The sequence below is a fragment of the Copidosoma floridanum genome, unplaced genomic scaffold (genome assembly GCF_036245765.1).
Source record: "Copidosoma floridanum isolate Cflo_tuat_1 unplaced genomic scaffold, Cflo_Japanese_pri ptg000026l, whole genome shotgun sequence".
Lineage (NCBI taxonomy): Eukaryota > Metazoa > Arthropoda > Insecta > Hymenoptera > Encyrtidae > Copidosoma > Copidosoma floridanum.
Window position 1 is genome coordinate 2,450,953 of NW_028321903.1, and position 15,473 is coordinate 2,466,425.

The 15,473-nt window shown below is 36.6% G+C and overlaps 1 protein-coding gene across 1 annotated transcript in view; it reads left to right on the forward strand.

Annotated features, from left to right (window-relative positions):
• Positions 1-311: 311 nt before the first annotated feature.
• The window catches only part of cta (Guanine nucleotide-binding protein subunit alpha cta), a 111,617-nt gene continuing 96,455 nt past the window's right edge, over positions 312-15,473 (forward strand). Inside the window, exons 1-4 of the mRNA XM_014355120.2 lie at positions 312-1,316; positions 2,128-2,388; positions 2,565-2,615; positions 2,689-2,906. Coding sequence (XP_014210606.1) covers positions 1,095-1,316; positions 2,128-2,388; positions 2,565-2,615; positions 2,689-2,906 — 752 coding nt within the window. The 5' untranslated portion in view covers positions 312-1,094. The remainder of the gene's footprint in view (positions 1,317-2,127; positions 2,389-2,564; positions 2,616-2,688; positions 2,907-15,473) is intronic.

Below are 15,473 nucleotides of genomic sequence, written 5' to 3' on the forward strand. Positions count from 1 at the left end.
GGCTCTATCACGACCTTCGATATCTCGCAAAAGTCAGTATTTTTTTGGATAATTTACATAAAATTATGGTTGTGCGCATGCGCAGTATGAGAATTATCGAAGAAAATACTGACTTTTGCGAGATATGATATCAAAAGTCGTGATGGACGATGGAGCTGATCAATCATTTAAAAAAATTTATCGTCATAAAATCGATCATACAACAATCGTTAAAAAGTCGACCTTTAAGATGAGATGCGGCGTTACCACGACCTACGTAACTTAACTGCTGGCAGCATTTGCGGAATACACCCTATATCCCTAAAGTTGTGGCGGTAATTGGTTGCGTTCGAACAAATCGTATTCGCATTCCAATCCTATCCGAATCGTATTCTCGACAGTCAACTGTAACGCCAGCACAGGATTGGGAATATTGGGATGCGAATACGATTAATTCGAGTTTCGACGATATCCATATGGTCTTTAGTATTACAACATTAATCGTGATTCTCGTGAACAAGGGAAAAGATCGCAAAAACACTTTGAGACTTTTCGAATCATGACGTTTCTCAACTTCCTTACGAAGTGTGGGTGTAATTTTTTTTCTTACAATCTTCGGGCTCAGATCTTAGTTTAGATGGGGCACATTGCAGATGCCCCAATGCGATGTATATAGTAAACCTTACAATAAAAAGTTACATCTATGATGTGCTAATTTCAATCTGCACTCTACTCTGCTGTAACATTGACATTGATATACGTGTCTTTTTTACGACTGTCGTCCGCTCCGTGATGTTAAGTGTGTACACCTTGCCGTCCTGATTCCTACCCCGTTATTATGATTATAGTAGTTGCAACTCTTACTTACCGTTGCAACCAGGTCCTGACTGCCAGGATCGTGATCTTGAAATATCCACTATAAGTAGACTTCACTGAGAAGCACATTCTAGTTAGTATGTTATTATTAGCAGTCCGCCGAGGACTGCTAGAGTAGTGCCTGGCAAGTGGCAAGTAGGAAACCTTTCTCCAGGGGGAAGCAGTTACTGGAAGCTAAAAAGTACCCCTCAGATATTTGACATATTCTAGCACTGTGCACTCCGCTAAGGGGGCTCAAGATGGCAGGCCCCCTGACGTGGTCGTGCACCTGTTGTCTCAGGTTAAAGTTTAGTCCTGAAGAAATTGAACAGAGATACAAGAGTCAGGAGATCGACCGGATACTTGAAAAGGATAGGCAATCGTTTCGTAGGCAGGTCAAACTTCTCTTGCTTGGTGCTGGTGAGAGCGGCAAGTCAACCTTTCTGAAGCAGATGAGGATTATACACGGTATTAAATTCGAGGTCAGTTACAGATTAATTATTACTTTTGCCATTTGCCTCTGCCTTTCGTTGTGACTACCATGCATGTATGTCCTTTACAATTTGGGCAATTTTATATGTTGTGTAAACACTCAAATCTTACATTAAATAAATACATCTAAACTTACTAACATTACTGTATAATTATAGCTGTGCACATGTAAGTACTTGATTCAGTTTTACTTATGAAGCTTATCTTCTCGTATTTTTTCTTTGTAGTTCTTTTTAATACTACCGTTACACTCTTGCTTATCTACATCCCTGGTATTTAAATGTTTTATTGTGAGTTACTTTCATACTGACATTGAGCTCACGGTTGTAAACATTGGAATGTACATTGTTAAACAAAAAGAAGTAATCCATAGGATTTCATTAATTTTATTGCATGAATCGCAAATGTTCCAATTTTCTATGGGAATACTGCTAATAGGAATATTATTTAATTTTGTTTGTTCCAACTGAGCCTGCAGTATTATGAAATACTATCAAATTACAAAAAGTTGTCATTATGTATAGCGAATGATAAATGCTTGTTTGGTGGCACTAGATTCTTTCATCACTGACTCTTTGTATAAATTACACAATGTATTCCTAACCACCTGTCCACAATTTACCTAAAGTATTGCATAACTCTACCTCAAAAAAATTAGTTTTACCTTAAAATTTTAGTTACTTTGAAATAAATAAAGAAGCACTTCTCATTCCTTCACAATTAATATACTTCACAGACTATTAGTAGACAATCTTTTTTCATACAATTCTTGCATACATTAATTGATATTTTGTATCTTAGCCTGAACTAATTAAGGAGTATCAGCATATCATTTATCAAAATGTTGTCAAAGGAATGAAGGTTTTAGTAGATGCTCGAGATAAGTTAAACATACCTTGGGAACATCCTAAGAATTATGACATAGGATATCAATTGTTGAAATTTGAGAATACTACGTGCCTAGATGCTAGGATCTTCTTTCATCAGGTACCAGGATTGCAAAGTCTATGGAATGATGCTTCTATCAGAAAAGCATTTGACAGACGAAGGGAATTCCAACTTGTACGTAGATCTCATGCATCCATTACACAGTGCATCAAAATTTTTTTTATTTTTTTCTAATTTTGTACTATTTCACTAGTCTTATAGATATTGTGTTAAAATTATTAAAGCTGACTATTGGTTGCTATACGAATCGACGTTTTTTTAAATGAACACTTATTCATACTTAATTTTAGAGTGACTCGGTGCAATACTTTTTGGATGATCTGGATAGAATTGCTAAAGTGGTATGAATGTACAAAAAGTTCTTATATTTGCATATTGAAATTGATTACTTGTAATAAACTGTTTTTGTTGTAGGATTATATCCCCACGCATCAAGACATCTTGCACTGCAGGAAAGCCACAAAGGGAATATCAGAATTTGTTATAAACATTAATAATATTCCATTCCTATTTGTTGATGTCGGTGGACAACGATCGCAAAGGCAAAAATGGTATCAGTGTTTTGATTGTGTTACATCCATTCTTTTCCTAGTGTCATCGTCGGAGTTTGATCAAGTCTTATTAGAGGATAGGTATGAAACATGTCAATTATTATTTTATTTTTTTTGCCGCCGTATCGCATGGTAAAAAGTATAACTTGAACTTTTTTTTTTTTTTTTTTTTTTTAAGGAAACAATTTGAACCTAAGGGTTTTTAAAAGTCATGAGATCGTAATTTATTAACGAAAAAGAAGTCGTGAATTAGGTTTCCATTTAAGAGGAGTATGCGTAAAACTTTTTCCAATATAAATATGTCAAATGAAAGTGAAAGGGTTTAAAACAACGACATTGTACTTCTACTTAGAGGCAAAACTACGAATGTTCGTTTTATTCTGTGAAAAATTTTAGTTAGTAATACAGGTGGAAGAGTGATCTCCATGTAATGCAGTATGTTATTACCGAAAAAATGTAATGTGGGTACTTTTTAAAATAGTCATCTCACTTATACAGTGAGTAAATTTTTCAGCAGATGGAGTTGTATCCATCACTTTCAAAGGCTATTGATTTCAGCGTACACAATTTAAATTGGGTCTGGAAATATTGGGCTGGCTTATTGGGCTTAGATCTCAATTCCTAAACAGTGCCCCAATCGACTATCTTGAAAACGACAGGTCTTAAATGTAGAAAATGTTAGTATTACGTTTATTTAGTTGTGTTGACATGAACTATATGTACACATACATGTGACACATATTACTTTCCTTTTCTGTTCAAAACCAATCGTTTATCGTTATTGAGTTGCTCAATGAGGGCGCTATTTCAGAGTCTAATAATCTTTTACTCTACCTTACATATTATATCTTAAGAGAGTTCTATCGGTTATATAATTAACAATAAGGATTTGATAAAAATGTAATCACAAATTCATAAAGTCATGGATGTGATGCTGTCAAAAATTGAAGGCACGAGGGTTCCTAAGAGCCGAGTAATTAATATTTATATTTAGTCAATTTTTATATGTTGACTCATGGATTGTCGTCCTGTTTAGGATTTTATTAAATTTACTTTGCTTATTAACAATAAACTTATGATCCCATAGTGGCAAGTACTTGCCACTTTATTCATTAATAATGAAAAAAGAATAACAAAAGTACCTTTAACCAGTTAACAGACTGCATTTTTTTGCCACTCGTAATTATAAAACCATAACTCAATAATCTTTCACAACGTTAATTGTGCGCTTACATACTAGTTTATTAAGGAGGTTTGGGACTTTTGGGAGTATCATTCAGAGAGGCGTGGAACGGGAAGTCCTCCCTCCCCGCGCATCTGGGCCCCCTTTACCGCGCACCTTCTCTTGCACTCTACAAACTTGAAACTGTACGACTGTAACTGCTTATAATTTTGAAAAATGCCTGGCAAGGTTTGATTTTTTTTTCGAGCATCTTCCTTTGATACCAAGTTATCTATGAAAACGTGTTTTTTTATTCTAACACATTTAGAATATCTTGATTTCAATTAAAAGGCAAATCTAACCTTGTTCTCTCATAAGATACCGTGTTAAACTGTCAATATTTCATAATTTTTTTCTCGAAAATTTCCCCAGTTGAAAAATCTGGAAAAAATTCATGTGCACTTCTAAAATGCTCAAGTATAACATAAATTTTTTTTGGCACGTTTCTCCATTTTGAACTTTTCTCCGAAACCTTCTTAATTAATGCAGCAATAGTTTGTAATAAAGCGGTTTCAACCGAGTAATCCGTTGCATTTACTGGCCATTTTATTGACTGATTCCAAAATAATAAAACCATACCCTTTTACAAGACGCCGTAATACGGTCCATATATTTATATCCTCAAGACCGGGTTAATTAGATGTTTTCGACTTGCATACCTTTTAAACTTAGTAATATTCTTGAAGTTTAAGCTAGCCGACGCACTCAGCCGGCGTATTATTTGGAACGCTCTTCAAAAAAACTTTTTCATACAATCAAAAGATAAACAAGTAATTTTTTCTGCATCTTTCATTCCGTAAAACGATAAATATTTTATTAAAGGTACATAAAAAAAATATAAATAATGATATTCAAAAAATAAATAATCAGAAACGCACACAAAATCAGTATTCTAATGATGAGTGTCTAAGGAAATCCTTCCAGATTACTAGATCACCTTGTAAATTGCCTCAGTTAATCTCTGTGAACTGTATAACATTGTCTTGTTAAAAGCGGCCTTCATCTAATTCCTCTGAATTGTTTCGGAATGGTCTGGTATAGGAGCGGCTTAAGGGTGGGGCAAACGAGGCACTTGTCCTGGGCGCCAGAAAGACAGGGGTGCCAAGTAAACGACAACGCAAAACACTGTGGACTTTTTTAACAATATTTGATTGGATTACTACTTTTTGGAATACCTTCTTTCTACGTACTTACATACACTTATACACACACATAGACACACTTACAAACATATTTGTGTATGGGACATTTCACGTGAACCGAAACAGAAAAAAAATTTTTCTTTTAAATTTTGGGTATTGGTAGTACTCCATAAGAACGCTATAATGTTGTATTTTCAGATTTTTAACCAACATCTTTACCATCATTCGCGGTCACAAATATTAAATTTTTCACTTTGTCCGCAACCTCGTGAATTTTAGAGGGAAAATTATGCGGGTCAAAAAAAAAAAAATACGTTTTCGTTAGCATTTTTTTTCGTAAAATACGATAAAATTATTTTGAAATTTTTTAGGTTCCGTTGTCAGCATATTACGGTGAATTTTCACATTGTAATCAAAGCTTAGGAAAGTATAAAAGCTTTATAACTTTTTCTTTTTTTTTTTTTTTTTTAAGCGTAAGCCATCAACTTTTCTTTAAGCCCTTTTTGTCCCAAAATGTGCTGCGGATCAGTGTGGCCACTAGAGAGCTCTAAAGATATACTTTTCTTCTACTTTTTTTATTCGTTAGAATCATAAGCATTTTGTATAAAAGCTATATTACAATACGTTTTTGAGGTCGCTGATGAACATCGTGATCTTGAAAATTTAATTTAAAAAAAAGCGAATTCCATTTGGCAGATAGTGGGATCGAATTAGCTGAAATGTCGGTAATTTTTCATGAAATTCAGACTAGCTCGAAAAAAATAAGTTTTAGAGAATAAAACAACACCAATCGATTGTAATAAAATAGAACAAAAAATATTTTCCGCTAAGGCTTCAAAATAAATGGCAAAAATAGTAAAACACGATTCTTAACGTCGGAAATGAACCACAAGCCTTAAAATGGAAAACAAAAAATATAGGAGTATGCGTGGAAAAAAGACGAACAAAATGAGCTCCGATTGATCCCAATTGGTCCAGTGGGTTCTCCGCCAAATGCAAAAAATCTCGTTTTGAAGCCAATATTACAAAATTCATAACTCTCTTTCGCATAAATATTAAGAGCTAAAATTTGGCAGAGTTGTAGCTTTAGTAGTCTCCAACAACCACGCCGAATTTCAGCAAGATCGGATCAATAGTTTTTGTGAACCGCAGCTAAATGCAAAAAAAGGTACTTTGGCACGCAAAAGGACCTACAAAAAGTTGTTTACAACGTTAGACGCAATTTTTTTGCGGGATTTTATTGTTTAATACTTAATCTACAATTTACCAAAGTATCAAATTTCTTTACAGTGTGAAAGTTGGTCATATCGTTTCCAAAATATCATTAATTTTAAGAGCACTTGCAGTTTAAGTGTACTCAGTCGATAACACCGGAGTCGAGCTTGAGAAAGTAGACGTGGTTTATTCATCGGCGGCTACGATGGCTCATCGCTTCTCACGTGCCGTACCGCCGTGCACAAAAAATACCCACTAGATTTTTTATTTTTTAAGCAACTTCCTCATAGAAAAAAAATTTTGATACTTTGTAAATTATAGAGTAAGTATTCAAGAATATGATCCGACAAAAAAATTGCATCTAACGTTGTAAACAACTTTTTTAAGGCCGTTTTGCCAAAGTACCTTTTTTTGCATTTAGCTGTGGTTTGCCAAAACTATTGATCCCATCTTAATTTATTTTCTGTTGTCTACAATGTATTAAGAGCAAAATTGTCACGTGACCAAAACCTATATTCTTTTTATTAATTTTGAGATCAGTAGAACTTCGTTAAGCACGGGTGGTTTTCAATATTAAATTATAAGTTATTATAGAAAACGAATAAAATGAAAAAATTTTTTCTTACAATTGAAATTAGCTATATGTCTATTGTTTTCCTTAATTTCAATAAGATATAGTGGATTATTTTACTTTCATCCTAGCCAAAATTAAATAAAATTTTACTTGTCGGATGCAAAGATTCCAATAAGAATTTAGTGTACACGTATGATGTCATATCAAATTCACGAATATTAGTTTTAAATAAAATGAATTTTTGGCCCGCGTAACTGGACAAAAGTACCTTCTTTCGGCATAGTACAGTGAAAATTTTTGGTTCATTTCCATCGCATCCACGCGTAATCCTTCCAGACTGACAGTTTTACTTTTTATTTGCACTACTAGACCAGTTGGCGGAGATTTTTGCCTGTATTTTCCGGGCGGTAGCAATGTTTCGATTGATTCTTATGTATTTTTTACCGTAGAATACGATTATCCTTACCCGTACTTTGTAAAAGTTGTGCTTCATTTTTTAATTTAACAATTTGTGGAAAAAAAATGATTTTTTTTTACGTTTTCCTTTATATCTCCTTTCCTGTGCATTTTTAGCATTATGCATGTACATAGTTTTTTGTTCCTTACTTAATTATCTACAAAATAAGATCTGGTGCGATATCCCAAGTACCATTGTTAACCTGCAAATTGCGTTGTAAGTTAAAAAAGTGCGTTTTTTTAAACATTCAATATCTCAACAATTAAAATACCTAGGAGCTTGCAATTCTCAGAAAATGTTGCTATTACTGATATAAATAACTGCACTAAATTCCAAAACGATCGCTTTTTAACTTTTAGAGTTATTAACGATCAAAATTGTTTTCGAAGCTTAATCGCATAATGCGCCAAAGTTGCTGTGATCGTCTAATTTTGATCCAACTGGTCTCAAAAATTCAAAAAACTATTCAAATTTAATATCCCGTTTGAATTTTAAAAAAAAGTTAATTAGAACCTATTTTACAGCGATTTGTTCAAGACTAGTAGTTTTAAACACACGTAAAAAACTATATAACTTTTGCAAAAATCAATATTGATGATTCTCGTTTGCACAACTTTGAAGCTGGTATTTTTTTATAAATTAAAAAAAAAAAGTTGTCCTAGAATGCACGGGAGCCGAGATAATTTTTTTTTTTTGAAAAATTCGTGTGGACGTATTATACGTCGTACAGCAATCAGGTTTGGAGGGACTTAAGCTCAATACTTGTACTTTCAATAAAAAAATATATTGTACCTGCAGTGCATCAAATAGTATAAAATAACAATTGTTGAAGTTGACCGTGCGAGAGCCGAGCGCGCCGGCCGACGTGTGCTGCAGAAGTGGGGGGAGCGACTGCGGCGGCGGCGGCTCTCCGAGCGCAGCTCGGCGACAAGAGAGCAAGTGGTTTCAAATCATTCATTCTCGTTAAAATATCATTTTCTCAGCTTCCTCTGCACGTACAAAAATCCTTTTGGAATCGATTTGGGGTAGCTTGACGATATATTATCGATGGTTATTACTATTTGTATGGACGATTAAGGTTTACGTCTTTATCAGTTGGTTAATGCAAAGCAAATATAATGCACTAAAAAAATTCCGTTAAATACGGTTTTTAAACATTATTATTCAAAGTAATGTAAAAGTTTCGAAGCACTGTTTCCTTCGTCTCTGTACTATAATTTAGGAAAATAATTCTTGAACCTTTTGAAATTAGGCGAGCTGCGTGCTCTCTCATCAGTGGTTCTCAACCAAATAGGTGCTTTTGCGTTTACTTGGTCCGTATAAGAATCACGTCACACAATTCATGTCCTCTCGTTTAGTGCTATACAACGTTTTGCTCCGAAATAAATAAGTGTGCGCACAGTGGAAAATAATATTGTGTATATAACAAACTCATAAACATTTTTAACTGTTGAACGAATTTTTTCTGCAAGTTCATTACGATGACACGTAAATATTGTGTAACATATAATATTATCATCATTACATTATTTTAAATATAATTGAAAAAAATTTCTCAATTAATGTTAAACATAAGCTTTAAATTTGAGATGGAAACCTTAATCGTCCATACAAATAGTAATAGCCATCGATAATATATCGTCAAGCTACCCCAAATCGATTCCAAAAGGATTTTTGTACGTGCAGAGGAAGCTGAGAAAATGATATTTTAACGAGAATGAATGATTTGAAACCACTTGCTCTCTTGTCGCCGAGCTGCGCTCGGAGAGCCGCCGCCGCCGCAGTCGCTCCCCCCACCTCTGCAGCACACGTCGGCCGGCGCGCTCGGCTCTCGCACGGTCAACTTCAACAATTGTTATTTTATACTATTTGATGCACTGCAGGTACAATATATTTTTTTATTGAAAGTACAAGTATTGAACTTAAGTCCCTCCAAACCTGACTGCTGTACGACGTATAATAAGTCCACACGAATTTTTCAAAAAAAAAAAAAAAATTATCTCGGCTCCCGTGCATGCTAGGACAACTTTTTTTTTTTAATTTATAAAAAAATACCAGCTTCAAAGTTGTGCAAACGAGAATCATCAATATTGATTTTTGCAAAAGTTATATAGTTTTTTACGTGTGTTTAAAACTACTAGTCTTGAACAAATCGCTGTAAAATAGGTTCTAATTAACTTTTTTCTAAATTTCAAACGGAATATTAAATTTGAATAGTTTTTTGAATTTTTGAGACCAGTTGGATCAAAATTAGACGATCACAGCAACTTTGGCGCATTATGCGATTAAGCTTCGAAAACAATTTTGATCGTTAATAACTCTAAAAGTTAAAAAACGATCGTTTTGGAATTTAGTGCAGTTATTTATATCAGTAATAGCAACATTTTCTGAGAATTGCAAGCTCCTAGGTGTTTTAATTGTTGAGATATTGAATGTTTAAAAAAACGCACTTTTTTAACTTATAACGCAATTTGCAGGTTAACAATGGCACTTGGGATATCGCACCAGATCTCATTTTGTAGATAATGAAGTAAGGAACAAAAAACTATATACATGCATAATGCTAAAAATGCACAGGAAAGGAGATATAAAGGAAAACGTAAAAAAAAATTATTTTTTTTTCACAAATTGTTAAATTAAAAAATGAAGCACAACTTTTACAAAGTACGGGTAAGGATAATCGTATTCTACGGTAAAAAATTCATAAGAATTAATCGAAACATTGCTACCGCCCGGAAAATGCACGTTTTCATATTATTTCGTCCCCGTCGTCTGGTCTATACCTCGAATTTGTATGCTTGGTAATACACGCCGCCGTAACGTTTTCTTATTTATCCTTTTCTATTCCCGCGGGTATATTTTTGTTTTTGAAACCTTTTAAGAACCCCAGTAGAGAGAGTGAGAGGCGAGAAAAGGGAGCAGTTGGCTGTATGGCTATGCATCGTCTTCGTTCACCTTCTATGTTTCTCTTTTTCTATATATGTTCCTGGAAGGTAGTTTACTCGAATATGACGCGATCCAATGCAATATACAGTTCAAAAACCGTGTGCTTACTTTCAGCTGCGAGTATGGCACTCTTTTTACAAATATCTATTTCCTTTACGCTATACAATATACAAATATCTATTTTTGATGTGAAACATCTATTGGCGCGCTTAGGGGTTCAACCGACGCAATGAAGAGACCCGTGCGATGGCACGATCATCGGTTCAATTCGGATTGACTCGGCTCGGCTCGGATCTCTATCTCTTTCTCCACGCGCTTACTGCCGCCCCCTCTCGTTTGTAACGTGTGTACTACCCGTATATATAGCTATGTAGAAGAGTAACTAATAAGTAAATACATATGTTTTGTACATGTAGCATATACATACGTATACACATTTATTATACTAGAAGCCCCCCGTCTTGGCTTCGCCCGAGACTTACTAAATAAAACACCGCAGTGTGTTGACATGTTATGTAAAACATTTTCAGTTAGAAATTTTACACATATTCCTGATACATCTCAGAAAAAAAATATTTTTATTAAAAACATATTTTTTCGGAATCCATATAGTTTATTTGGTCAAATAATGAGGTGTAAAAATTCAAAAAAAAATTATGCTGAAAAGTACCGTGCGTTCTTTATGCCATAAATTAATCGGTAGCCATAAGAAGCCGTTGATTTACAGTTTCTCCCGTGTAATTCACGAAAAGGGCTATTTTTTCAAAGCTGTTAAGATTTTAAACCCCCAAAAAATTTATTTAAAAAAAAATTTTTTTTTCTTATATCTCACAACTTAATAACTAAAGCAACAAAGTCCTGGACCTTAAACCCTACATTTTTATTGCCACAAAAACACAAAAACATTTTCTACTTATTTAAAAATATAAAGTAGGATCTTTAAAGATTTCAGAGATTGCTGTGAGGGTACAATGAAAAGCTTATTTCTCACGTAATGGACTCTTTATGTGTCGATTTTGATGCTGCTGTTTCAATCTCGATAAATTTTCTGCGTCAGTTCCTTGACGCCTAAGCAAAATTGTATTTATTAGATACATTTGAAGTTTTTCTTCCAATTCACCCTCTTGCGACTTTTGGCATGCTTAAAATTTTTGTGACCCCTAAAAGCTGTTTTCTGTCAATTTTGTTAAGTTCTAATATATTTGTTGGCAAGGTAGTTCGACGCCCGATGGCCCTAAAAATGACCGGTGAGCTTATTAAGTAAACTCTTTCAGTCTTCAGTTAACAGCAATTGTGACTGCCTGGATACCTCCAGGTGATCTTCTCTGGCCTGATGTTGAAAACCCAGACTACTTGGGAGAAAAATTACAAAGTCCGAAGCTTTGGGGCTAGTTGTAGTGCTCTTTCCCAACGTCTCCCGGTATAACGTCGAAGACGTTGGTGTTTACAGCACCTTTTTTATTTGCAGATTCAGTTGTTTTGGTGATCTTAGATGGGGAGATTGGTTAGTGATACTTGTCCAGTGGAGGCTGCCCCGTTAGTTCAAGTTTTTTTTCCTTCATAGCTGTTATAGGTTTTCCCAGCGCAGACCTTGGAGAGGATTAGTGATTCCTGGTTGAATGATTAGAGTTAAAGGGTCGTGGGTCATCGGGTTTTCCAGTCTTGCGAAGAACAACTCCGCAGGTGACGTCTGCTAGTGAATAGCTGACTTGGTTTAATAGTGCCCGTCTTTAGTTAATGTAGTCTTCTAGTCGACGAATCGCTTCTGAAAACGGTAGTAAAAATGTATTTGTTGGCAAGGTAGTTTACACTTAGGTGGCCCCTAAAAAGAACCGACAAAATTGATGGTTAAGTAGGGAACGTAAATACTTATAATGCCCCTTAGAAAGCGTCAGTGGTGAAACTTCCAGGCTATTCTTTATTATTATTCCTGATGATAAAGAGCTGGCTACGAGTAGCTTGATTTTTACCCTGGGAGTCTCGATGTACGGAGACTGTGATGGAGGGAGGTGCGCCGCTGACCAAAGAATATCTCGTCTTCGTTCCCCGGATAACCAACCGCTCATCGTTGGACGGGAACATATGGGTAAGCGCGTTGGGGACGCGACGACCAAGAAGGTAACCGTTGTGGCTGCCCGTGCCCCTCAGAGCTGTTTTCCATGGCGTACATTTGTAGCCAAAAATCCTCTAACTGCACCAGGTGGGATGGTGGGACTGCCACACAACTCTGAAGAGTTGGTGCAGATTGTGCTCTGGCTAGATATGTCTCCTGGTATTATGCCAGAGACGTCATCGGTTGGAATTAATTTTTTTTTTTGATTGCATTCGTCGAGATTCAGGGTGAATGGACACCTAGGTCCCTTCCCCCTTACAGAAGAGTGTCGACCGTAACCGGGATATCCAGCTGCAAGACTATCATCAGCATACCCTGTACAGCTCGTTAAACTGACAGACGTACGACTGCATGGATATTGAGACGCTCCGGCGTAATATAACCACACTTATTTAATTCTGTTGCAGGTAGCCTCGATTTTATGTCGATGCCACCTAGCGGATGTTACTGATCTAAGTGAAAAGTGGTGAATGTTTGCAAAACTTTGAGCTTATTTATTGCTATTGTTATTTAATTTTTTAAGATAAAAACTATACTAAAACCATCTAGGAAGTATCATGAATCAGTGTGCAAAATTTCAGCAAAGTCGGTTCAGTAGTTTTCACGGTTAGCGATTACAACGGTTTTAGCGACTTTGCTTTATATATTAGTGAGATATAATAAATGTGTAAAAAAAATTTTCAAGTTTTACGGACTCCAAGAATCGAACCCTTATCTTGTGGGTTGGTAGTCAGGGACCTTATGATTGTGCTACGCAGCATGCCGATCTAATCTGTGTTCTTATTACTTATAGATATCAACCGAGAAACTTCTGAGTTGGAAAATTGATCTGTAATAGAGCGTTTTTTATATCATATATATATGAGCCTGCAGATTTCAAAAGATACAGTAACGATTATTCTTGAGTGGTCTAATAATATCAAAATTATGTAAGATTGTGTTTTAAAGTTCGTTTTGCTTATATCTTTTAACAGTTTGATATACAGAAAAAATAAATCATACCAGCGTGTTGGGCAAAAATTTTTTTATTAATAAGCACTTATAATTTTTTTTCGACTAGCGCAAAATGTTGAAAAAAAAAAAAATGAAAAAGGCACTTTGGCAGTACTTGTAAAAGTACCTTTTAAAGTTAGATGAGTCGAATTAGTCAATATTGACTAATTATAAGTGAAAAGTCGTTTACTTATTGTGATAAGTAAACGACATTTTACCGATTCGTAGTAAAACTTGACTGATTAAACTTTAGAGAGAGACACTTATAAGTGAGATAGAGAGAGCCATTGATCGTCTGCTATCGCGCATGCTCTCTCTCTCTCTCTCTCTCTCTATTGTAATCTTATAGGTAGGCCTTTTTATGGCTTTTTTTAAATATTTTGCGCATGTAGAAAACGATGAAATAATATTAGAATTAGTATCATTTTTTCATCATTTAAAAAAAATTTCTCCTCTGTGAACAGGATTATTTTAAAATATTTGTTTTATTGAGAGCTTGATTTGGATACACAGTGAATCTGTTACGGTTACACAAGTCGTTACGATGGTAAGTTTCCTGCGCGTTAATATCGAGAAAAAAACCCACATACACTCTTGATGGACGCAGACAGACAGACCATCCAAATTTTGGTTTTGGGGAGGCTCGAGCGTCCCCGAAGAACGGCATGGCGGTAGATATTCTCAAGCGAGCACAGCTTGGCTCGAGTTAGGCTGGAAGGTCTGGCAGGCGCAGAGAGCCTGGTGGTGACGCGCAGTTCAATTTTGCACAAACCGCCCGCCTCGTTCCGTGAACGAAACTAGAGACCGCCCGCCGTGTCCGGCTCGGCCTCGACACTTGGAGAGGCTGGAATCGCTGTAGGCAGTGGACTCAATGGGGAGCAAAGCTAACTTCGTGATTGGGTGGACGTATGTTCCAATGACGGTGGCGGCTCGGATTAGCCCATCGAGCCCGGGATGGATGGATACAATTCAGCTGAGTGGTCATTTTTCACTAGACGGAAGAAGTGTGTCATCGAACAGTATCACGACATCGCCGGTTTGAAAATTTTGGCAACAGACTTTACACTTGGGCTGCTGCTGGAGCATGTGCAAATACTCGCGACTCAATCGGCGCCAGAATAGGTCTCGGATGCCGCAAACGAGTTTCCAGTGAGTGAGATGGTCGAGCTTGTCCAGTGGTGTTTCAGGTTTGATCACAGTGTCCAAGGGCCTACCGACGAGAAAATGACCTGGCGTGAGAACTTCGAGGTCATCCGGGCCACCAACCAGAGGCGTGAGGGGGTGATTGTTTAGGACTGCTTCGATACACGCCAGCACTGTCACAAACTCCTTGTAGGTTAGATTTTTCGGCCCCATTATGCGACGAAGGTGATTCTTGACAGATTTCATGCCGGCTTCCTGGTCAGTGGTACAAAAGCATGTGGCATTATCGCTCCACATCTCCGAGGGTCGGCCACATCTGCTACAGAACTTGAGTGGAGGGGAGCAGAGTAATGTGTTGTGTAGCTGGTTGGGCTTGCACGCGAAGTCATATAACGCACTTGTGCAAATAACTTTTGAGAAGTCGCCGCCCGCTGATAATCTATGCTCTGCGATTAATGTAGGTGCTGGTGAGGCGGGCTCCTCCATGTAAAGCTCGGGTATGAGCCCAAGTGACTATCAGTCGTGCGAAACAGCACTTGCTATCAAGCAGTGGTGGGTGCTGCTCCTCGTAGCTGAGCAGGTAGTTCTGAAGCTGGCCTCCGATTCAGAGAATATTGTCAGTCACAGAAAAGGATGGTTCGAGGAGCAGTAGGGAATGCTTCGCCAGAAGCCTGCCTACTCCTTTTAGGCACTCAATTTCAGCTTGAAACAATCGCCGCTGGCTAAGGCAGACGCATGCCAAAACGCGTGACAATGCTCTAGGCTCACGGCGTACTCGACAGCGGCTAACCGAAGCAGCTTTGCAGCCAGTAGTGTGGCTCTGAGTTCAAGCCGAGGAATAGT